Source organism: Leopardus geoffroyi, chromosome C2 (assembly GCF_018350155.1).
Source record: "Leopardus geoffroyi isolate Oge1 chromosome C2, O.geoffroyi_Oge1_pat1.0, whole genome shotgun sequence".
In the NCBI taxonomy this organism is placed as follows: Eukaryota; Metazoa; Chordata; class Mammalia; order Carnivora; family Felidae; genus Leopardus; species Leopardus geoffroyi.
In genome coordinates, this window is record NC_059333.1 from 71,187,383 (window position 1) to 71,213,889 (window position 26,507).

Consider the following 26,507-nt stretch of genomic DNA (forward strand, 5'->3'; position numbering starts at 1 on the left):
ACAAATGGTGCTGGGACAACTAGATATCTACAAGCAAAAAGAGGACCTTAGACCCTTACCTCATAATACAATTTTTACAAAAGATAGGAGAAAAATCTTTTTTTTTTTTTTTTAAGTTTGTTTGTTTGTTTAGAGAGATAGCGTGCAAACAGGGGAGGGGAAGACAGAGCAGGAGAGAGAGAATCCCAAGCAGGCTCTGCACTGTCATCACAGAGCCTGATGTGGGGCTCGAACTCACAAACCATGAGATCATGACCTGAGCTGCAATCAAGAGTCGGGATGCTTAACTGAGCCACCCAGGTGCCCGGACAGAAGAAAATCTTTAAGTCTTTGGGTTGGGCAAAGACTTCTTAAATATAATACCAAAACCACAATCCATAAAAGAAAACACTGATAATCTCATCTCAGAAAAATAAAACCCTTTACACTGAAAGGAAAAAAAAAAACCACTAAGAAAATTAAAAAATGAACAACAAAGAGAAAATATTTGAAAAACACACATCCAATAAAAAATCTGAATCCAGAATTCACAAAGAACTCCTACAATCCAATAGGAAGACAATCACACATTTCACCAAAGAAGATACACAAATGGCTAATTAATTAGCATATGAAAATATGTTCAACATCATTAGTCATTTGGAACATGTGAATTAAAATCACATTTTAAGACACTATTTCACACCAACTAGAATGGGTATAAGGCAGGCAATAACAAATGTTGATGAGGATGTGAACTGGAACACTTATACATTGCCGGCAGGAATGTAAAAGGATGCAGCCATCTTGGAAATTAGTTTGGCAGTTTCCTGAAAAGTCAAATGTAAAACTTGTAGACAACCCAGCAATTCCACTTTCAGATATTTACCTAGAGAAATGAAAACATAGCCACCCCAAAATTTACATGAGAATGTTCATAGTAGTATTAATCATCAAAGTCCAAAACTGGCAATGTCCATCAATTAGTGAATAGATAGGCAAAATGTGGTTCCATATAATGGAATACTATTTAGCAATATAAAAAAATGAACTACTGATACATGCTGTATCATGGATGAACCTCGAAAACATTATGCCAAATGAAAGAAGCCAAGCACAAGCTATCACATATTGTATGATTCCATTCATCTGAAGTGTCCAGAAAAGGCAAATTTATAGAGACAGAAAGTAGGTTCCCTGAGACTAGGGATATGAATGGACATTCACTGTAAGTGGGCATGAGTGATCTCATGGGAGGATGAAGATTGTGAAACTGATTTATGGCAATGACTGCACCATTCAGGAAAGATGCTAAAAATAACTGAATTTATACACTTGAAATAGGTGGATTTTATAATATGTAAAATACATCTTGATAAAGTTGTTTTAAAATTTTTTTATTTATTTTGAGAGAGAGACAGATACAGAGGGATACAGACAGGAGAGAGAGAGAGAGAGAGAGAGAGAGAGAGAGAGTGAGTGAGCATGTGCAGGGGAGGGGCAGGGAGAGAGGCAGAGAGAGTATCCCAAGCAGGCTCTGCACTGTCAGTGCAGAGCCAGATGCAGGGCTCGAACTCACAAACCGTGAGATCATGACCTAAGCTGAAATCAAGAGTCGAACACTTCAGAGACTGAGCCACCCAGGTGCCCCTTGATAAAGTTTATTTAAAGTGGCACTTTTAGTATTAAAGTAGAATTCAAAGCAAGAACTATGACCACGGATAAAGAAGATTATTTCATAATGATCAAGGGTTAGTACATCAAGAGACATATAATCCCAAATGTGTATGCCCCTAATACAAAGCTTCAAATAACATGAAGTAAAGACTTACAGAACTACAAAAAGAATATTCAATTATAATTGGTAGTTTCAATAACTGATCTCAGTTACTGATCTCAACTGAACAAGTATACAGAAAATTAGTAATCACACAGAATGCTAGAAAAATACTATCAACCTACTTGAGCTAATTGATATTTACAGATTACTGTCACCTAACATCAAAAGAATATACATTCTTGCTAAGTGCACATGAAACATTTACCAAGACAGAATGTATTCAGGGTCATAAATCTCAAAAAATTTGAAGGACTGAAACCATACAAAGTACACCCTTTGGCCAAAATTAAGCTAAATTAAAAATGAATAATGGGAAGATAGCTGGAAATTTTATAAATATTTGGAAATTAAATAATGTTTTACTACATAACTTCATGAGGGGCACCTGGGTAGCTCGGTTAAGTGTCCTACCTCAGCTCAGATCATGATCTCATGGTTCGTGGGTTCAAGCCCCGCATCGGGCTCTGTGCTGACAGCTCAGAGCCTGGAGCCTGCTTTGGATTCTTTCTGTGTCTCCCTCCCTCTCCGCTCCTCCCCTGCTCACACTTTGTGTTCCTCTCTCTCAAAAACCAACATTAAAAAAAAAAAAAAAAATTAAATAACTTCATGAGTCACAAGGGAAATTAGAAAATACATATCAAGAATTCAAAAGTTGTGAGATACAGACAAAGCAGACTTAGAAATATATTAAATATATATATTAGGGAAAAAGGAAAAACAATGGCCTAATCAGGGGTCAGACAACTATGGCTGGCTGCCCATTTTTGTGAATAGATTTTTATTGTAACATAGGGATATCTATCTATCCTTTCACTGTTTGTGGCTGCTTTCATGCTACAGTGGTAGAGTTGAGTAGTTGTGGTAGAGACTATCTGGCCCATTAGGCCTAAAATATTTATTCTCTGGCCTTTTATAGAAGTGTGCTGACCCCTGACCCAAGCTTCCCTTTTAAGAAATGAGAAAAAGGAAGAGCAAATGATGCACCAAGTAAGCAGAAAAGAGGAAATAAAAAAGAGCAGAAACCAATGAAGAAAATAGAAATACAGACAAAAACCAATGAAACCAAACACTAGTTCTCTGAGTAAAATTAATAAATCTTTAATCACATTGATTAGGAAAAGAAAATATTACCAACATGAAGAATTAAAGTAGGGACATCACTACAGATCCTACACACATTAAAAGAAAACTAAGGGAATATAACTTATATGCCAATAAATTCGACAAATTAGATTAAATGAATCAATTTCTTGAAAGATACACAAACTGCCAAAGTTCACTCAAGACAACCTCAATATCAATATAAAGATATTGAATTTGTAGTTAAAAACCTTTCCCTAAAGAAAACAACAGACCAACCAATATCCCCCATGAATGTAGATATAAAATATCCTTAATAAAATTTTAGCAAAGAGAATCCAGCAGTATCTCTTAAACATCTGCTTTAGGGGTGCCTGGGTGGCTCAGTAGGTTAGGCATCCAACTCTTGCTTTTAGCTCAGGTCATGATCTCACATTTCATGAGACTGGGCCCCGTGTCAGGCTCAGTGTTGACAAGAGTGGAGCCTACTTGGGATTCTCTGTCCCTCTCTTTGCCCCTCCCCCCTCAAAATAAATAAATAAATAAATAAACATTTAAAAAATCTGCTTTAATATAGCTGGATTCTTATAGCTGTTTCTACATTCAGTCTGTTGTGATATGTTGTTTTAGTTAAAGTATATAAAGAAAACCTGGCCTCACACTGATACATAGTTGAAAAGAGAATATTTTATTTTTTGAAGTTTATTTATTTATTTTGAGAGACAGAGAGAGTGAGAAGGGAGGGGCAAAAAGAGAGGAAGAGAGAGAGAATTCCAAACAGGCTCCCCACTGACAGTGCAGAGCCTGACGTGGGGCTTGAACCCATGAACTGTGAGATCATGACCTGAGCTGAAACCAAGAGCCAGATGCTTAATCAACTGAGCCACCCAGGAGCCCCTAGATTGCACATATAAGTGAGATCATACAGTATCTGTCTTTTTGACTTATTTCACTTAGCATGATACCCTTAAGGTCCATCCATGTTGTCACAAATGGCAGGATTTCCTTCTTTTTTATGGTTGAATAAAATTCCACTGTATATATATACTGTAACTTCTTTTTTAAGTTTTTTAAAAATATTTTTTTTATTAATCTCTACACTCAACATGGGGCTCAAACTTACAACCCTGAGATCAAGAGTTGCATTTTCTTAGAACTCAGCCAGCCAGGTGCCCCTATATACTACATCTGTTGATGGACACTTAGGTTGCTTCTTCCTATCTACCTACCTTCTTGTCTGTCTATCTATCTATCTACCTATCTTCCACTGTCTCCCACCTATACCTTTTTATTATTTTATTTTTTCATTTTATTTATTTTTTCATAATGATAAGTGTACTTTTTAATCCCCATCTTCTATTTCTCCAACCCTGTCCCCTTCCTTCTGGTAACCATCAGTTTGTGCTCTATAGCTAAGAGTCTGTTTCTTGGTTTGTCTTTTTTTCCCTTTGCTCATTTGTTTCTTAAATTCCACACACGAGTGAAATCATATGGTATTTGTCTTTCTCTGACTAACTTACTTTGCTTAACATTATACTCTCCAGCTCCATCCATGTCATTGCAAATGGTAAGATTTCATTCTTTTTTATGGCTGAATAATATTCCATTGCATACACATAACCAAATCTTCTTTATCCATTCATCTATTGATGGGACACTTGGGCTGCTTCCATAGTTTGGCTATTGTAAATAATACTGCTATAAACATAGGGAAGCATGTACCCCTTTGAATTAATGTTTCTGTATTTTGGGGGTAAATACCCCATAGTGTGATTACTGGATCATAGGGTAGTTCTATTTTTAATTTTCTGAGAAAACTCCATACTGTTTCCCATAGTGGCTGCACCAGTTTGCATTCCCACCAACCATGTACAACAGTTCCTTTTTCTTCCACATCCTCGCCAACACTTGTTGTATCGGTCCTTTATATATTTTAGATACTAACTCTTTATTGGATATGTCATTTGCAAATTTCTTCTACCATTCAGTAGGCTGCCTTTCATTTTTGTTGATTGTTTCCTTTGCTGTGCAGAAACTTTTCGCTTAGATGTAGTCCCAATAGTTTATTTTTGCTTTTATTTCCCTTGCCTCAGGAGACATATCTATGAAAATGTTGCTATGGATGATGTCAGAGAGATTACTGCCTGTGCTCTCTTCTAGGACTTTTATGGTTTCAGGTCTCATATTTAGGTCTTTAATCCATACGTCGTTTCCATTTAAATTTTATTATTAGCCAAAAATACTGCCAATTGTTTTCCTTGAAGTGCCATGTTCAGATCATCTATTTATAAGAAAAATGTCTGCCCAATACTGGAATTAGAATAGTCATGGTTTGCCATTCATTTAAGTAGAAATGGTGTTTTATGAAAACAGAAATTAGTTCAGCTTATAACTCAAACAACTGCACAAGTGCTTTTCCTCCAGATAACTACCGTACTTCAATATCTACCAGCAGTGCTTTATGCATACTCCCAATCTGTCATGTAGAATAGTAAAAAGATGGGTCCTCAATGATACAGATTTAATAAAACTAACAATCTATACTGCTTTTCAAGGACTTTTTTTTTTTTTTAAACCCTGGCATCTTAAAAAAAAATGCAAGTACATGGGCAGTGAAGAACACAATGACTGTGTACAGTTTTGTGCCACTGCCTTGATTACTCTAAGGCCCAGCAGTGCTACCCACAACTTCTGATGCACCATCAGTGCAAGTGCCAACAGAATGAAAGGGCAAATAGCATCTTGGCATTATTATGAAAATAAAATTGAACTTATAAACCTTGTTAAAAAATCTCAAGGACCGTAGGGGGTCCAGAGACCAAACCTTAAGAACCTCTCCTTTTGAATCACTATATTGTACACCTAAAACTAATTTCACAATGTATGTTAACTATACTGGAATTAAAATAAAATAAAAACAACTTCTCCTTTAGGATAAACTCCAAAAGAAAAATTTTCCCCAGTCATTACTGTTTTATTTCTAAATGCAATCTGAGTCTTTGGTTAATGGGTATTTAATTCCTTTACGTATATAGTAATAAATAGTTTAGTTCTACTTACATGATCTGAACTTAAGATGTTTAATGCTTCCTTGTATTTCACTTTTTCTTTTTTAAATTGATACAACAATACTTCCACAGGATATAAAATTTAAATAGTTCAAAAGGGGATTCTATGAAAGATTAAGTCTCTTTCCTATCCTACATCCCAGTACTCCTCTCCAGAAGCAACCACTATTTTTCATTTTCTTAGTGGACATTTTTTTTCTCCTTTTGTGAACTGCCTCTTTATGTCCTTTGTCCATTTTTCTAATGGGGTACCTATTTTCTTGTTAATAATTTGTAAACGTTTTTATGATAAGGATATTAATCTTTTGACTATTAAATATTGTAATATTTTTGCCCAGCTTACAAATGCAAACTGGTGAAGTGACCTGCCTAAGGTTGCAAATTAGTGAAAAGGCTTCGATTAAGATCCAGAGCTTCTGACTCTTGTATGGATGTAAGGATAACATACCTGGATTCAAATGGATCTTGCTTCTCCAGAGGTCTTACTCTTTTCTTTGTTACTGCCAACTTAGTTAAATCCACATACTTTGTCTCTCCATTGCTATAAGTGAACTCAAGAACACTATTCCATTCGCCTTGCACTCTGCATACCACAGTATTGGTGATGTTGTGCTTTACTTCACCTGTAACCCTAGAAGCAGGTAAAAAATAAAGATATGCTCTAATAAGTGAAACTGGGCTTGTTCTTAGAACTCTGAAACCTATAAACGTACCTTCTGAATTCTTTAAATTGGGTATACAGCTCACTTCAGTTTGTCAGTGCCAGAGTCAGACTCTGTAAATCCCACGAGAGCTTACTATGTAATTTTTTCAAATAATATCAACTTTAATCTTTTTTTCTAAGTTTATTTACTTTGAGAGAGACAGTGTGAGTGGGGGAAGGGCAGAGAGAGAGGGAGGGAGAGAATCGCAAGCAGGCTCCCAGGCTGTCAGCAAGAAATGTAAGATCATGACCTGAGCCCATACCAAGAGTCCGACGCTTAACCAACTGAGCCACCCAGGTGCCTCTCAACTTTAATCTTCAGAAAGAATACTGGGAATCAAACCAGAGACTAAGTTACCATGAATGGTCACAAGGTGTGATCTTTAAATGTTTGCTACAAACAAAACTATTATAATATTAAAACTAAACAGAAATATGAAAAATATTAACATTTTTATTATGGTTTTAAGCTGTTACAACATTACAATTGAAATGTTTTTAAAAACTAGTCTTGTTTACTTAAATTTTAGTCCTATTTACTAGTCTTATTTACTTAAAAGTTTAGGGGCGCCTGGGTGGCTCAGTTGGTTAAGCGTCCAACTTTGGCTCAGGTCATGATCTCATGGCTCGTGAGTTCGAACCCCGTGTCGGCCTCTGTGCTGACAGCTCAGAGCCTGGAGCCTGCTTCAGATTGTGTGTGTGTGTGTGTCTCTCTCTCTCACTGCCCATTCACACTCTGTCTGTCTCTCTCAAAAACATGAGAGAGGGATTCTGTGTCTCCCTCCCTCTCTCAAAAAAATAAATACACATTAAAAAAAAAAGTTTGAGGTCCCTATATTTGAATTTCTGGGTATGTTGATTTTGTATAAAATCACAGAAGCCTAACTTTAAATTAAATATAGGAACCAGCTAAACCAATAAGAGGTTGAAAAATAGAAAAAATAAATTAAAAATTTTAATATTCTCTTGCCATAATAGAAAAATTAAAAGAGTACCAGTATACAAAAATTATCATCATTGACACAAAACTCAGAGAGAACTCAAACACTACTGTTGAAAGTTTAATGAAGAGTTATCTGGCCAGTGTATCAACAGACAGGATGCAGTTCAAATGAAGATCGGAATAAACAGGTCTAATTATTTTTAATGAAGTATTTTGTGTTCACTGTAGGACACAAGAAACAACAGGGTCAGATAAGATAGAGGTTCAGAACTTAGAGAACAGTGGGCAAGTGTTAGGGTCTAATCAGTGCATCAGTGATTGTGGTTTATCTGGATTCAAAAGCAATCCACAGGACCAAAGCCCAGAGGTTCAGGCTACAGGAACCCTAAGTAGCAGTTGTCAGGTATAAGCCAAGAACCTAAGAACCAGAAAGACACAGCAGAATTTAGGGAGCCCATAGCTTTCAAACAGGCTAAGTTAATTAAAGGTCTGCAAACTCAGAACTCAAGGCAGAGATATAGGGGCCAAAAAGCAAATGATCAATGAACCAGATTTTGGAGATTAAGGTAAGTGAAGTTTGGAAACCAACAGCAAACCAAATATCCAAAATCAAAAGTTAGGCATAACTCTAGCTCACTAGATACAAAGAACACCATGACTACAAGTGTGCCTGATTACAGTAGAGGTGGGAACTCAGTTATATTTCAAAGTATAGTAAAACCTTGGCTTGCGAGCATAATTCGTTCTGGAAACATGCTTATAATCCAAAGCACTTGTATATCAAAGCGAATTTCCCCGTAAGAAATAATGGAAACTCAGATGATTTGTTCCACAACCCAAAAATATTCATACAAAAATGATTACAATACTGTAATAGAACACAAAATAATTAAGAAAATACAAAATATAAAGAAAAATAAACACATTAACCTGTACTTATCTTTAAAAACCTTCATGGCTTGTGTGAGGGAGATAAGAGAGAGGAGGGTTATTGTGCAGGACTTTCACTATCACTAATGGAATTACTGTTATGTATTGGCTCAATGGAATCTTTTTCTGCATCAGGGCCATTGTATATGCTTGCATGGATGTTGACTACAGTATAGTATTAATAAACTCTTGCCATATATTGTATCTAATCCAACTGGCAATAAGGCAGCAGAGGAAAGGGTCTATATCTGCGGGCAGCCTGACCTAGAATGAAGCAAAGCATTCCTAACCTTACTCTTGTATGGAAAAGCAAAGGACTGTCCATAGGTGGTTTGAAGTGACAAAAAATACACTAATGCCAGTTGTGGGCACCTTCCAACATTCTGAAAATCACTGATTTCTGCCAAACACTACAGCCTGAGACCGAGCACCTGAACATGGGAGACGATCACCACAATTCCACAGCAAGCAAGAAAGAACCACTGGCTCAGTTGTGATCATGTGACATTCGGCATCACGTACCACTCGTATTGCAAGACATCACTCATTTATCAAGTTAAAATTTATTAGAAATGTTTGCTCGCTTGCAGAACACTCACAGAACAAGTTACTCGCAATCCAAGGTTTTACTGTATATAAATTTAAATAATTCTACTGCTAAGGGCTTCTTGCCTGACTGAATATTTCTTGTGATGTCCATGTTTCCTCTCTGATCCCACTTGCCAACATTGTTCCCTTCTTTGGAAATTTGTTTCCAACCAAACAGGATATGAGGAGATGACACAGAACACTTATCTCTTCTCTTTTCCATCCATACATACCCAGAATGAGATAGATAGATAGATAGATAGATAGATTTTTTTTTAATTTATTTATTTTGAAGGGGGCGGGAGAGCAAGTGAGGGAGGGGCAGAGAGGAAGGAGAGAGGCTGTCACTCCCAACACTGTCACTATCAGTGCAGAGCCCAACATGGGGCCTGAACTCACAAACCACAAGATCATTAACAGACTAAACCACCCAAACACCCTCAGAACTATGTTCTGAGAATTAAGGGACCATAATCTGGTCCTCACTTGATCTTTAACTACCATAGCACAATCTCTCAAGTTATCATGATCTCCCTCACATGCCTTTCCACTCAACAAATAGCAAACCCTAGGTCCCTGTTCATGCTGGAGTGTTGTCAGTTAGTGCAGCTACATGGTAAGAGCAGCATGAAGAGAACTGGGGCAGGGAACAAGAATTACACATACGAGAGGTGGGCCATTTCCATTCCTTTGCATGAGAAATATGCAAAAGCAACACAAGGAGGAAGAAGGGCCTTGCCTCATTCTGCTTATAATTCTTCATAACGGCCTAATGCAGGGTTGGCAAACTTCTTCTGTAAAGGACTGGGAAGTAAATTATCAGGATTTGCAGGTCAGACTGTCTCTGTCACAACTGCTTAACTTTGTCACTGTTGCATGAAAGCAATTACAGACAATAAGTAAATGACTATCTAAATATATAAAGCATGTAGATCTATATCTTGTATCAACCAATAACATTGAATATGGTCCTTAAGATACTAAGCAAAAAGCTACATCTTAAGTTATTATCCTATTCATCTCTAAAGTGAGGATGATTGATAACTGATAAGGCATTTGTTCTCTCACTTTCTAAAAACGTGATGTCAAGTTAGCCTTTTATGTGGTCTAGACTCTAGCTCTACAGCTACTTGGAATACCAGAAAATCATTGAATATATTAACTTGGCTTCCTATACAAAGTTTTTATTGACTGGGGGTGCCAGGCTAGTTCAGTTGGTGGAGCATGTGACTCTTGATCTCAGGATTGTGAATTTGAGCCCCATATTGGGTACAAAGATTACTTAAAAACAAACAAAAAAATCTTAAAAAACAAAAAAAAAAAGTTTTTATTGATTGAAAGTTAAGACTTCAGCTTTGGGTTTTATTGATATATATCTGAAATGCTTACATGAAGGATAATTACATTTTATGCAGAACTACTGAAGAAGACACTATTATGTTTCTAAATGCCACTATATAAGGATACCTGCAACACATCCCTTTAAAATTTAATACCAGGAAAATAGTTTGTCTTTTCTCGAAAAAGTGATAGGCTTCCCTTATCAGACAATGAGATATATGTCGAACATCATGTTTCTTTTTTTACTTCAACGTATGAGTCAGAATTAAATTTTATTTTCAGGGGTGCCTGGGTGGCTCAGTCAGTTAAGCATCTGACTCTTGATTTCGCCTCTGGTCGTGATCTCATGGTTCATGGGATTGAGCCCCACATCCATGCTGTCAGCACAGGGCCTACCTGGGATTCTCTCTCTCCCTCAAAATAAGTAAGTAAACTATAAAAAATTTTTTACTTTCAGGTATAGTAATTATCTAATCTCCTTTCTAATGCTATGATTATTATAATAATACACTGTTTTTAACTGTCTATTATATATGACATTTTCCCTAAAAGCTTTACAAATGGTTCCCAAAGATAGGGTGCTGGATTCTAATACTACACTGAAAGCTTCTTGAAGGCAGAGATTGTCTTTCTATTCTGTATCTCCTGCATGCAGAAAAGTATGTCACTTAGCAGACAGTTCATGTCATCTTAGTATCATACCACTAGATAGATAGATAGATAGATAGATAGATAGATAGATAGAAAGAATGCTATGCCTATTATGTCTATTTATCTATATTGATAATTCTGACTTCGCTTTAGGATGATTTATATGATCATCATCATCTTAAAGTGAGTGTGGAAAATCTGATTAGGAGAGGACATGGGCATGAGGAATAGTTAAGTAGGCTCACTTGGCTGCATTGGAGGGAGTTGTGGAAAATGAGGGAGTAAGGGAAGACAAGTGGAAGATAATATATTTATATCAAATGCAGACAGCAGATAATGTGTCTGCTCTGATAGCAGATAGCAGTAAAAAACTAGGCTGTCTAAGGAGGAAGGCATGAAAGAAAGCCTTCATTATAATATTGTATCAACAGTAGAGAGATATGTTTCTAATAGGAATCTTTTAAATGAGAAATTAGGTGAAACCACCAGTCTTGAGAGAGATCAGAATGGAAAAAATTAGGAAACTTCAGAGTCAGCTAAAAGTATCCCTCAAGAATTATGGACAGAATGTATATATGCATGCAAAGGAGAGAAAGAGACTGTTAGAGAAAAGGGTAGTACTTCCAAGTGACAGAAAAATCAAATGAATGTGGCATTGTAGATAGGTAAAGAATATGAAGGGGGAAAAGAAGCCAATTTAAGTAAGAGATTGAAACAAACAAAAGAGTAAATATGATGACTGACCATTAACAAAAATGAGGATATCTATTTGAAATTTTTAGGGGTCTTCAAGAAGTCAAAATATGAAAACCAGGTATCAAAAGCCAGTAAGTCTTTTAAAATGCTATTAGATGCTTCCTCTAGGAATCCAGCTGCCAAGGTGGAAGAAGCCCCAGTCACGCAGAAAGGCCACATGAGGGTCCTCTGAATGACAGCCCCAGCTGTGATCCGGGTCAACAGCCAGATCTACTGCCTCCCACGTTAGTGAGCTACCTTGGATATCTAGCTGGGTCAAGCCCTTAGATGGCTGAAGCCTCAACCAATATCCAATTGTAACTACATGAAAAACACAATGAGAGAATCACCCAGCTGAACCTAGTCAGTCCACAGAACTGTGAAAGATAATAAATTGCTGTTTTAAGCACTTAAGTTTTAGAGAAGTTTATTAACTGGTAGTAAATAACTAGGATGTCATCCAAAGCTATCTTAGATGCCCCTGATCCTCTACATCCTGTTAGTTACTCCTTGAAGGGTCACCTCTGCATGTCTGTCTGGCCTCCTTTCTTCTACTCTCTCTTCACTCCCTTTACCCTCCAGTTCATTCTTCATCTGCCACCAGACAGGTGTTTTAAAAAATAAATACTTAAGATATATCACTTCCAGAAACAAAATTACTTATAATGTATTCTCGTCAAAAATATGTAACCTGAACCTAAAACAAACAAAACAAAAACAAATCATCAGGCATTCTATAAAATTGCCCTGTAGTCTACAAAAAAATGTCGTAAGAGACAAAGAAAAGCTAAGGAAATATTCCAGAAGACTAAAGGGATGTAACATTGACATGAATGCAAGATTTTTCAGGAGAAAAAATATTGCTGATTATTTGGAAAATTAACAAAATTTAATACGGACTATATATCAGATAATAGTATTGTATTTCTTGAATTTGACAACTGTTCTGTGAGTGTAGGAGAGAATTTCCTTGTTCTTAGGAAATTCAGACTAACATACCTTTAACACAGATGTTTAACTCTCAAATGTTTCAGGAGTAATAAGAAGAAGTATATATATAGAGAGAGAAAAAGACTTTGGTAAAGCTAATGAGGCAAAATGCTAGCAACTAGGCCAAGGATATATGAGAGTTTGTACAACTCTTCTGTAGGTTTGAAATGATTTCAAAATAAAAGATAAAAATAATTAAATAACATGCTTATTTACTACTTCCATGCTTAAAATTTTAATTGACTCCCCCACTGCCTTCAAAATAAGGATCAGATTTGCCAGCAAAATAATATACTGTATTCTTATATCAAAGTTAAAAGATATATTCAAAAGGCAAGGATTGAACAGGAATATAAATAAACATACTTAATTGCAAGTAAAAAAAATTATGACCTGGGTTTGATTTTATAGTTTAGATCCAAATTCCAATACAACTTTCTGTGTATGTTGGTGTTTATAAGCCTCAGTATCTCCTGAGAGACTGATCCCCACTGCCCTAGCATCTGGTACTAATGTTAAAATATCTACTGATTTACTCCTACCTGGGTCTCTAGTATTTTCATTTCAGTTACTATCAACTATCTGGCATTGAGTAGAATATACTAACACCAAAACTACTTTCTTAGTTTTTCATGTCATTGAAAATGATTGTTAAATAAAGATGTTAAACTCAAAGAAGAGAAAAATGAAGACAGCCTGCAAGAGCTATTTTCAAACCTCTGCTGGGCTGTCCTAGAGGAGGAAAGAGGATATCAACTGAGTGAAGCTCTAAAAAACTCAGACCTAAGAGTTCCTATCTAAAAAGTTAACCAGTAATGTATTAAAGGATCATTGGGAATAGGTATGATTTGACAGAGTGAACTAGATTCTATCTCCAAGAAGAGAGAAACTCATGCTCAATCATATTTCCAAATAAAATTGCACGAATATTTACAGATCACTTACTATGTACACAGCACTGTACAGATGCAATGGAAGGCCCAAAACAGTACAGTTCTGTCAAAAAGCTTACAGCCATGTTGGGGAAATTAGACCAACCAATCAAGAAAATAAATTTGTTTATAAATAACTTTTTTTTTTTTTTTTTTTAATGTTTTTAGGGGCACCTGGGTGGCTCAGTTGGTTAAGCATCTGACTTCGGCACAGGTCATGATCTTGCAGTCCGTGAGTTCAAGCCCCACATTGGGGTCTGTGCTGAGAGCTCAGAGCCTGGAGCCTGCTTCAGATTCTGTGTGTCTCTCTCTCTCTTTGCCCCTCCTCTGCTTGTGCTCTGTCTCTCTCTCTCTCAAAAATAAACATTAAAAAAATTTTTTTAATGTTTTTACAGGTAGTATGAGTCCTGTAGGATTTCAAATAACACACATACAGGTATACATGCACATATATGCACATGCACACATATATGCACATACACATAAACTCTCAGAATGAAGTTTTAGAGACCAAAAATAGTTTGCAAAAAAGACAATTAAAATTGCTCCATGTCTCCTTATCCAGAAAATAATACTTATGAAAAAAAATGACATGCCACTAAGAAATGTATCAGTGTCACTGACAATAAACAGTGCTGGCTTTGGAAGATTTATCACTGTAGTTGTTTTCCCCTAAGCATTCTACTCAAGCATATACACTGAGGAATACTTTCACCAAGGCAAGAATGTTATAGGGATATCCATTTCAGCTCTAACTTCATAGAAATAAGAGGAGTCCGAAGGGACTGCTTGCCTCATGCACTGTGAGTTCTGTACTAACGATGTTTCACCACAGACTGAACAAATCAGTTATCAGGCATGTTGCAAAGGGATATATGCACGTAATAAATGTTGGTCTAGTGACTTCTAAAGCCCTTGCTGGTTGTAAGGTTCGAATCCTGTGATTACTATGATGAGAGAAGTTAAGTGTAAGTGCATAGAGCAAAGTATTAACCATATTACTACCTTCTCTAAGGATAAGAGGTGACCATTCTGACAATGTCTAGTGGTTATGTTTGGGTAATGTGTGTGTGTATGTGTGTGTTTTAATTCTCTGCTTTAGTGTTTTGAAATATTTAGTGTTTGAAACATTTATAAAGGGCCATTCAATCAATGTCTGGGGACCGATCAATCTTTCTTTCCACTTCTAAAATTGTTAAGTACCAGTTGTCTAAGAATGAAAAAGTAAAATTGCTATATGCAATTGAAAGTCTCAAACATGGCTGCAGGGAGTGTGCTTTGGTAATAATCACTTAAGAAAACTGTTTGGCAGCACCTACTCAAGTTCAACTTCCATCCCCTATGACTCAGCAATTCTCCTTTGGGTATCTATCCAACAGAAATTCATACATATATTCACTACACAATGTTCTAGTAGTACCATTTATAATGGCCCCAAATTGCAAACTACTCAAATGCCCATCAACATTAGAATGAATAAGTGAATTGTGACAGTCATGCAATGTAATACAATCCTCAGTGAGGAGAATGAACTATGCTACATATGGATGAATCTCAAAAGCATAATGTTCAGCAAAAAGTCAAATATGAAAGAACACACAGTGTATGATTTCATTATTATATAGATTTCAAAAACAGGCAAGACTAATCAATGGTATTAGAAGTCAGGAAAGTGGCTACCCTAGGAAGAAGGGGTATAAGTGGTGTGTGTGTGTGTGTGTGTGTGTGTGTGTATAACTGTAAGAGGGCATGAGGAGGATCTCTAGGATGCTGGTAATGTTCCATGTCTAGATCAAAATGCTCAAATTTTCACTTTGTGAAAATCATCAACAAGGTATGTATTTTTCGATAAAGAGTTTATAGACAGAGAAAACTAACCCTACTTTAGGGACAGTTAGAATAGATACCAAGGGGGGTGCCTGGGTGGCTCAGTCGGTTAAGTGTCCAATCTCAAGGCTTGTGAGTTCGAGCTTCCTGTCAGGCTCTGTGCTGACAGCTCAGAGCCTGGAGCTCGCTTCAGATTCTGTATCTCCCTCTCTCTCTGCTCTTACCTCACTCATGCTCTGTCTTTCCTTCAAAAATAAATAAACATTAAAAAAATAAATATCAAGGGCTTAAGGAAAAGAGACAGTATCCTTTTGTTTTTTTTTTCTTTTTTTTCAATATATTTTCAATATATTTCAATATATTTTCAAATTTATTGTCAAATTGGTTTCCATACAACACCCAGTGCTCATCCCAAAAGGTGCCCTCCTCAATACCCATCACCCACATGGGAGACAGTATCCCTTTTGAAGATTCTACTAGATAACTTGTCTTCGTGTGATTTGGATGATCTGGACCAGTGCTGAAGAGACTGAGAGAAGGCCAGAAGGGAATATAAGAACTGGCCATTTCCTAGATGGAAGTAGAACAAAGCCACCATTCACAGTATTAGTACCTAAAAACACTGGCTTCCATCGTTGTGCTTCTTGAACTATTTCGTATGATTAGATACATTTTCATGCTAATTTGTACCAAAAACTGCCTTCACTGAGGCCTGGGTCTAGTCTGAACCTCCTTAAAGGCAGAAATTGGGCCACAGACTGCAAGTTCATTTGTTAGTAATTCTATTCTACTTCTCCTTAGCTACTTAACCAGGAAATTTTTATAAGAGTGGATAGATCTGCTCATAGTTCGTGAGTTCGAGCCCCGTGTCAGGCTCTGTCTCCCTCTCCCTCTCTCTCTCTGCCCCTTCCCTGCTCACACTCTGTCCCTCTCTCTCTCCAAAAGAAACAAACTTTAAAAAAAATTTTTTTAAAAATAGATAGATCTGTCACTATTTTTAAAACTAGATCAGGATGTCCAGAATGCCTTGAAAAAATAAACACAAATAAAACTCTAACTCCATTAACATAAAACAAAACAGAAAAAGAATAAGGAGTTATAATACAAGTTCAAACTCATAGAGTAAAAGCCAGGGATCATTAAAATGTTCTTACCGGTGCAGTTTGCCACCATAAAACGGCTTAGTATGAAAAGTGATGCTGGCTGAATACCCAGTTTTTGCACAGTTGACACTGACTTTGCCACCAAGTTCTACCCAAGGAACAGTTAAAATTGATCGGGCATATGCACAAGGTAGAGAAAATGTATACTCTTCTCCATGTTCCAATAGACTGAGAATACCTGAAGGTGAAAACATGAAGGTGGTTAACATCTTTAAAAAAAAAAAAAAAAAAAAAAAAAAAGACAGTTATAAAATACCCATATTATTTTTTTTTCAAACCTTGTAAATGAACATTATTTTGGTTAATTTTCATTCAACTTGGATTAAACTAACTTCACTTAAAATTGTATTTGATAACATTCCTGGTAATAGTGAATCAAGGTTACTTTTATTATAACTTTGCTATCTCTTTGGTGTTCACGGAACCAGAAAATGTTACAGTGGAAATAGATCAAGATTTCCCTCTAATAGACTCTTAGGTCAGATTTTCAGAACATGTTAATACTGCATCATGTTATGGTCTGATCATTAGCACTAATAACTTTTTCAGTTTAGTAATACATAAATGTCTAATGCTGTAGTTATAGAACTTAAGTCTCAGACAGTTTAATGGGAAAAAAAGCATTCTTCATTCTATGTATATTAGGAAGAAAAAAACTAATTCTATCATAAAAATATGGTCATAATAATAACTCTGTCTGCCAAATTCTGAAGTATTAGGCTATAAGATATAGAAGTGACAGTTTTCAAACAAATATTATTCTAATGGGGCTAGTTTTATATTAAGTAATGCCATACTAAGGATGATTTTTTAAAAAAAAATTTAAAAGAGGGGAGCCTGGGTGGCTCAGTCGGTTAAATGTCCAACTTTGACTCAGGTCATGATCTCGCAGTTTGTGGGTTTGAGCCCCATATTGGGCTTTCTGCTGACAGCTCAGAGCCTGGAGCCTGCTTCAGATTCTGTGTCTCCCTCTCTCTCTCTCTGCCCCTCTCCTGCTTGCACTTTGTCTCTTTCTCTCTCTCTCTCTCTCTCTCACAAATAAACATTAAAAAAAAAAAATTAAAAACATACATATAAGAAGAGAAATTACATTAATTAATAATCAATTTATACTAGATAATTAAGGGACACTAAGGATATCTGAGCTACATTACTAACCCAAGCTCCTTATCTGGGTCACCACTAGAATAAATACTTAACTGAACATGTACTACTAGTCTGAACTCTAATGGTATCTCTCTTTCTAAGTTTATTTATTTACTTTGAGAGAGAAGAAGAGAAGGAGAGAGTTCAGAATCCCAAGGGCTTCTGATGTAGGGCTCGAACTCACGAACCATGAGATCATGACCTGAGCTGAAATCAAGAGTCAGATGCTTAGCCAACTGAGACACCCAGGCACCCCTAATGGCATCTCTCTTAATGAAAGCTCATTAAGTACTCTGTTTTTAATGTTCACAAATAAGGGCAAGAGTTATAAATATTCTAATATAGTTAATTTTTAGGATAAGCAAAGAGACAAATTGAGATTCTAAAGCAGTTTACTTTACATAAAGTAATATGCACTATTTTCTTGTATTACCTTTATAGTCTTCACAAAGGGCAACAATAAATCAAGAATTATCAAGCCATTTATGGCTTGGTTCTGGCTGTGGCATGGTTCTGGATGTAATACATTATATGTATAATGGGAGCTGTCAGAAGACATATAGACAATATCCTTGAATATACGTAAGTGTTTAATAATAACTGCTGATTCATTTTAAGATGGAAAAGATGTTATTACTTTTCTAAAAATATGTCATCATATAACCTGGGTTTATGATCTGATTCCCAAGGATATATTTAGCATTAGTATCACACACTGTAGAATTTAAAATCTGAAGCAATATACAGTTTTGAATGTATATGATAATAAACTAGTTAATAGAATTCTAAAACCTCACTTATTTAATCATTAAATGGAATTTCCCCCAACAAATAAATATAAAACATGGTCCATAATAGGAGCAAAATAAATTGTTGTGTCCCATTCCCTGATTTCACTTACTTTCTACTGAGGTTACTGATAGAAACTTAATTTCTAAAAGGTAATCCATAAGTATATAATCAGCACTTAAATAATAAAAATTACCTGTTTTGTATTACCTTCATGATTAATGCAAGGTTAAGATATTAATGCTTTTCCTAATTTCCTGAAGTATTTCCTTTCTTGGAGAGGCCACCATTACCAGATTCTTTCTGCCAAATGAACTGGTAAGAACTAACTGTCCTTTCAGAGAGAATGTTAAAGGATGACGTTCTAAACCTGGCTAGGCCTTAATTTTTAGGACCTTGAATATGTATCATCACCTCTAGACTTTTTTCATCTATAAAATAAATTGATTCATGAAGATCTGAGAACAAATGTGACAAAGTTTATAACTGAAGGTGGCAAACATTTTAATTAATAAAACATGAGTATTTTCTAATGTTATAAAAGTTTTGATTAACTTAAAACATTTGGAAATTGGTAAGACTCACATAAGATTTTAAAAACGGGGAAAACTGAAAAGGGGGATAAAATATTTTCTTCACAGCTGCAGTGACAAAGTCTCAAAATGTTAGCATCACAGGCTTAATTATACCATGCTTACATTGCAAATTTACATTCTGAACAAATTATTCAGGAAACAAGAGTTTTCCTTTAACGTTAAAATGGTAGGGTTTTTTCTGCCATTATAGTTTCATGAACTCTGAAATGATTTCTGTGGAGCCTTTGTGATGTTGTTGGTTTTGGGGTATTACCTTAAATTATTTTTTCATAACCTTTGCTGAAGTGGAATTAAAGTCTGGCGATGTATTTTAAAATATCTTATGCATACCTCCTTAGGAAATATTAAAGATGTTGATAAAGATTTATCTATAATATATTTCTTTAGTGCTTTTTATAATAATGGAAATACAGAAATACCTTCAATGCCCAAATAAAGGAAATGGTTAAATATAAGATGGTAAATATCTCATTTCATAGGATATTATAGTCATTAAACATGTTTTAAAGATTATCAATGACATGGGAAAATGATTGTTTAGTACAAAAAAGCAGGACAGAAAACTACAGACAGAACAAATCCCAATTTTACAAAAGAGAAATAAAAGTATGAACATGTACACAATTAAAAAAATACAAAATGCTAGCTAAATTTATCCCTCTCTGGATGGAGGGTTTAGAGAAACTTTATTTTCTCCTTGATATTTTTCTCAGTTTCCCATATATTCTACAATAAGAATATTTTATATTTAAAACCAGGGAAAATTTTTAAAAAGATAATTTATATTTGTCCATAAATATGAACCTCCCCTCCCCCACCATTCTGGAACAACTAAAAATTAGAAGTAGTACACATGACATTTAAGAATTGTAATATTTATCTAAGCTTCCCCAAATTTAAGATTATAGTTAGATATTAAAAATTGGAGGATAGTTTTCCTACTTACCTTCTCCAACCATTGTTACGCCTATCGACATGCCTAAGAATTTGCTCTTAGTCCAGACATGTGCATTTACACACATCTTCCTCTCTGCACATTCTGCATAAAATCCTGAGACTGGAGGATGATGGGAAACCTGCTCAGCAACAAATCTGACTGTATAACAGTCTGGTCCCGCCTGGCTCAAAGCCTCCTCTGATAGAGGAGCATGATTTGTGACTGCCTGGGTAGAAGAGCTGCTGATAACAGTGGATGCAACCTCGCTTTTTGGCATCCTCCAGGAACAGTGAAATGTTTCTCCAATGATAGGATTGTACGGTTTCTTAGCAATGGCTCCTTTCCGGCCTTCATGAAATGAGGTAAGGTAGTACTCAACAAAACGAATCATTCTATCCTCAGCTGTGGCTCCATTAGTAATGGCTATGAATAGGTCTGGATGAGACATAAAGTCTGCATACATTTCCAGCAAGGAACGCTTCTCTAGGATAAATGTAGGAAGCACCACCTAAAATAACAACAACAAAATTATCAACCAAAGTGGGAAATTTTAATCCATGCGCATATCTGTAGATAACTATTCTTACCTTTCTGAAAACACTTTATTCTAGATGAGCATTAAAAACAAAGTCACAAAAATATTTGCTCTCATTAAAAAATAAGGATGCTTGGGGCACCTGGCTGGCTCAGTCTGAAGAGCGTGAGACTCTTGATCGTGGGGCTGTGAGTTCGAACCCCATGTTGGGCGAAGAGATTAGTTAAAAAAATTTATAAAAAATAAGCACACTTAAAAGGAAATGAAAGTCAAGTTAAGATTAAACACCAAGAAGGTCAGGTAGAAGAAATTTTTTAAAAAATCCTCAAACTCCTAGACTGGATAAAAGTATCATCAAGGAAATGGTGGTAAAACTCAAAGTAAATGCTACCCATGCTTTTTTTTTTTCCTTTTCTGCTTTCAAAATAAATTGTGGCTGACTGAACAAGATATGAGATATGAGAAGAGGCAATAAATGCCATTCCCTGAAAATAAACAGACTCGAGATCACTGACCCAAGCAAAAATTCTAACTTACACTTAATTTTAAGAAGGGAACTTGTTTTGTTGTTGTTGTTTATTTTGTTTCGTTTTGTTTTTAAGTAGGCTTCACACCCAATATGGGGCTTGAACTCACAACCTGGAGATCAAGAGTCCCATAGCTCTACCAACTGAGCCAGCCAGGCATCCCCCAAGAAGGGAACTTTTGCCTTTTACAAAGATGGTGTCAAAGGTAAAGAAGGAAGGCTCTGTACCTCCCAAAGCAGGGGCCAAAGCAAAGGCTCTGAAGGCCAAGAAAGCAGTGCTGAAAGGTGTTCACAGTCACAAACAAAAAAGATCTGCATGTCACCTACCTTCCAACGGACCAAGACACTATATCTCTGAAGGCAGCACAAATATCTTCAAAAGAGTGCCCCCAGGAGAAACAAGCTTGACCACTATGCCATCATCAAGTTCCCCCTAACTACCCAGTCAGCCACGAATAAAATAGAAGACAACGACACACTTGTTCACTGTGGATGTCAAGGCCAACAAGCACCCGATCAAAAGGCTATGAGGAAGCTCTATGACACTGAGGAGGTCAAGGTCAATGTTTTGATCAGGTCCTAGGGAGATAAGAAGGCATATGTTCAACTGGCTCCTGACTATGGATGTTGCCAACAAAATTGGGATCACCTAAACTGAATCCAGGTGGCTAAATCTAAATCTAAATTTTTTCACCAAAAAACCCACAAAAACCCACAAAAAAAAAAAAAAAAAAAAAAAAAGGAGGGAACTGGTGACACCTAAAGCCAGGTAACTGTAAGAAAGATAAGTTTTCTTTAGAGCAGAATTGGAGAGGCACGACAAACTGGTTCAACAAACTGAAAAAGTAATGCTGCAATATTTTTCAAGAGCCCAAAGATGTTTGTATCCATTTAGCCTAGTAAGTATTCTTCTAGAAATTTAGCCTTAGGAAACAATATGAATCAAGAAAAAGAAATGCAAAAACAAAATTAAAAGCTATGCTTTTAACAGTGGTTTAGAGAACTTAAATACAGAACTTTCACCTGATGAACTACTGTATCATTTAAAAAGATGGTTATGAAGACGATACAGGAATACAAAAGATACCAAGGTTTCAGGTTCATTTCATGGTGGATTGAATATATATATCTTAACGACACTTTCTACTGAAATCCATTAAAATTATATTAAATATTTTCATATAAAGACAAACCCAGACACCAGGAAAGCAGAAAAGAGCAACAACATTTTGGGAGTTGTTAACTAGAAAGCTAGGGGTTTATAGATTCCGGAGAGGGTTCAAGAACTGGAACTGACAGCATCAGGTACCTCTGGATCCGAGGGTTAACAGGAATGCTAAAATAATGATGACTGAGTGAAATCTATGTGCAAAACAACTGGATCCTTAAATCCCCTCCCCAATTCTACAGTGTTGTTAACTGTTCTTCCTGCACCTCAGCCAAGGTCTGGAAGTTTAGTCTCTCCAGAATGAAACAAGGTGGCTTATTCTCTAGTTTGGGGAACACCAGGGGCTTCCAAGAGAACGGATACCATACTGATAAAAGGGGTAGGAAGGAACCCTATATGAATTAAATGTTAGATGCTGAGATCCTCTCCCACCTAGTCCTCTTCTCCTCCACACTCCTAGTTGCTCTGCCCACCAACCAGGATATCAGAAGAATGCTTTCACTAACCCTAGAGGGAAAAATCTAATGATGCTAACACTAGGTTCCCCAGCAAATCCAGATCACTTGACGCTGAAAAGCATAGGCTCCACCTATACATTCGAAACTTAAAATCAGGTTTTTAGCTTCCCTACACTTAATCATGAACAGAAATCCAAGAAATTCCAGATCTCTCAGAAAGTCTCTAACTAAGAATACAAAGACCAAGATAAAGAAACAGACTTGGAAGAAACAGAAACCTCTCTGAAGGGAGAGGGGGAAACCTTAAAAATAACGATTAATATCGTCAGAGACTTGAAAAGATATCAGATACATGAAACAAGGATGCTTTTTGAAAAACAAAATTCAAAAATTTTAAAACATGGTAACAAAAATTAAAAATCAAGAGAAGTTTCAAGGGTGCCTGAGTGGCTCAGTCTTAAGGTTAAGCATCTGACTTCGGCTCAGGTCATGATCTCACGGCTCACGAATTCAAGCCCTGCATCGGGCTCTGTGGTAACAGCTCAGAGCCTGGAGCCTGCTTTGGATTCTGTGTCTTCCTCTCTCTCTCTGATCCTCCCCCACTCACACTCTGTCTGTCTCTAAGATGAATAAACATTAAAAAAAAAAAAAAGATTTCAGAGAGAACAGGAATGGAGAAGACAAAGTCATCACTGAAAAAATTCAAGGAAATTTTAGAGAACTGAAATATATGAGTTGTCATACTGCAAAGGCTCACCAAATGCCCAGAGATGATGGATAAAAAGACTCCTATATCAAGACATGTCACTGTGAAATTTCAGACTTCTAGGGACAAGGGAAAGATTCTAAATTTCAGATAGAAAAACAAACAAAACAAGTTACATAAGATGACAAACTGGAATGACTTCAGTCTTTTTACCAGAATCCTGTAGCAAGGAGGCAATATTCTAAAGGAAAATTAGTTGCAAGTTAGAAATTCTATACAAACTCGCAATCAAATATGAGGGCAAAATAAAGACATTTCAAACATACATTTTCACACTTTGCCTCCCACAGACCTTTCTCTGAGGTTAAAGGAAGATGTGCTTCACTAAAATGAGAGGCAACCAAACAAGAAGGAATACAGGAAATAGACCTAGCACAGGAGGACAATGAAAGGACATCCCAGGAAGAAACCTGTACAGCAGACACAGGGAAACTGGTCCACATCAGAGTGGTGTGATTCAAGAGACAGACATATGGAAGACTGTTATCCACGTGCTCCATGCTGCCACTTTCACCAACTTTTGAAACCTGAGGACAGAATGAATGCTCTAGGGAAACTGGTCCCATCTGCATCTGTATTTGGCTTGCGGTGGGCATCTGCTGAAGTACCAACTCTCCTTTTCATGCCCTCCTGTCTGGATTGGCTGAAGATATTCATTTCACCCAAGACATGTTCTGGCTACAATCTACCTCTGAGAGTTGGAGGTGGGTCACAGTGGATGACCCTTGCTTAGCAGTGGAAAACACTGAGCAGATTCTTCCCTCTGCCCACATTTCTGCTGAACGTCCAGTATCTGGCTCATACCAAATGCTTTAACTCTGTGAGCCATATATTTCACAGGACTTACTCAGAACTTTGCCTTCTCATTTCTTCATAAAGGGCTCTTCTAAAATTTCTCAATAATTTATAAGAAGCTGAAGCCAGGGACTCTGTTTACCTTATCCTATCCTGGGAGCCCTCTCCTATGAATGGGAAAGAGCCCTCATATAGCTAAGCTTGTGCTGGCTATTCATTTTTTCCTAAATTAAATAACATTGTTATGGGATACTTTTACAGGTGGTAAAACTATAAAAAAAAAAAATAGGGAGATGATTAATATGAAAGTCAAGTAAGTGGCTACATCTAGGAAACAGTAGGGGACTACAATTAGGAAGGGCCCTCCGAGAGCTTCCAAGTTTTGGCCATTCCACAACCTGTTATCTGAGACGTGAGTACATACGTATTCATTTCACTATTGTCCTTTGAACTGTCCTTTATACCCACAAAAGATTATTTGTATATTTCACAAAGAGAGTATTAACTGAAAAAAGGAAATGTAACAAAATTGGAAATAAACTACATATATGAAGAAAGATTGGAAGGGATTCTAAAAACTTAGTGTTGTGTTGTTAGGGTGATAAAATCATAGGAGATTTTTTTTTCCTTTATTTTCCAAAATTTTCTGTAAACTGTATAATTATACCGAATTCATAATATTATTTAAAAAGGAACAAAATGAACAGTTATTACTTATTCACAACATGCAGACTTGGACCCACATGTTGCTATAGTCCCAGCACCTACCACAGTGTCTGAATATAAAGGGGGCTCAAAAAATATTTGTTCTATCAGTGTTATTGTTAGAAAGAAGGTGGTAGATGTGACTATAGTTTAGACACCACATTTTTAAATGTTGCTCAAAAATACCATTCTTTTCAATGTTATGTGAATGTTCGTAATTCATAGTTGGTTAATGTTAATGATTTTATATATAAATGCTATGTATATGTATTTATATCTTTAATTAACAAGGAACAAGTGTGGGGAAACAATATTATATATAGTTATCATGTATAGTTATCATGCTTAGAGAGAGCTTTAGCATCTGGATTATTACCACAGCACATTCTTTTCAAATGTTCTTATCCTCATAAACCCCTATACTGTTCTTACACCTTACAAACCTAAATCTACTAAGGGACAGCAAACACCAAGAATAACCAAACAAACCTTTCATATCATTATGCATTAAAAAATATTTTTTTAAGTTTATTTATTTTGAGAGAGAGAGCACAAGCAGAGGAGGGACAGAGACAGAGAGGGGAGAGAGAGAATCCCAAGCAGGCTCTGCACTGTCAGCACAGAGCCCAATGTGGGGCTCAAACTCATGAACCGTGAGATCGTGATCTGAGCTGAAGGTAGACACTTAACTGTCCGAGCCACCCAGGTGCCCCTCATTATGCATTCTAACTGATTTTACAACTAATAGTCTTTTTTAAAGCACTAAAATGAAAATATTTCCAGAATAGAAAAGATACCCAGATGAAATATTAAGGTTAGATGAAAGAAGAAAGGTTAATGAGTTTCTTTAATAATTCCTAAAATGTTTGCTTCTTGGGTTTTTAATTCAATCCACTTCTTTTTAAACTTTCCTGTAATCACTACAAGTCTAAGTAAAGAAAAAAATGTTTTGATTTTGAGATGCTTCAAAGTAAATGCTAAAGGCAAAATGCTTTCTATTTAAGTTAGATTTTAAGTTACTTTTTTTGTTTTTAAATTTTTTTAAGTTTTTTGTTTTTTGTTTTTTGTTTTTTTTTTTTTTTTTTAGAGAGCACACGGGAGGGACAGAGAGAGAAGACAGAGGGGAAGAGGGGAAGAGAGAGAGACAGAGAGAGAATCCTAAGCAGCACTGTGACAGCGCAGAGCTCGATGCAGGGCTTGAACCCACAAACCGTGAGATCTGGACCTAAGCCAAAATCAAGAGTCAGTGGCTGAACCGAATGAGCCACCCGGGCACCCATTTGTTTTTAGAGAGAAAGTGGCGCAAGCAGGGGAGA

The 26,507-nt window shown here is 36.3% G+C and overlaps 1 protein-coding gene across 1 annotated transcript in view; it reads right to left on the reverse strand.

Annotated features, from left to right (window-relative positions):
• The window catches only part of OSBPL11 (oxysterol binding protein like 11), an 84,358-nt gene that overhangs the window by 6,491 nt on the left and 51,360 nt on the right, over nt 1-26,507 (reverse strand). Inside the window, exons 9-11 of the mRNA XM_045502369.1 lie at nt 20,248-20,746; nt 16,762-16,948; nt 6,416-6,598 (exon numbers count right to left, since the gene is read on the reverse strand). Coding sequence (XP_045358325.1) covers nt 6,416-6,598; nt 16,762-16,948; nt 20,248-20,746 — 869 coding nt within the window. The remainder of the gene's footprint in view (nt 1-6,415; nt 6,599-16,761; nt 16,949-20,247; nt 20,747-26,507) is intronic.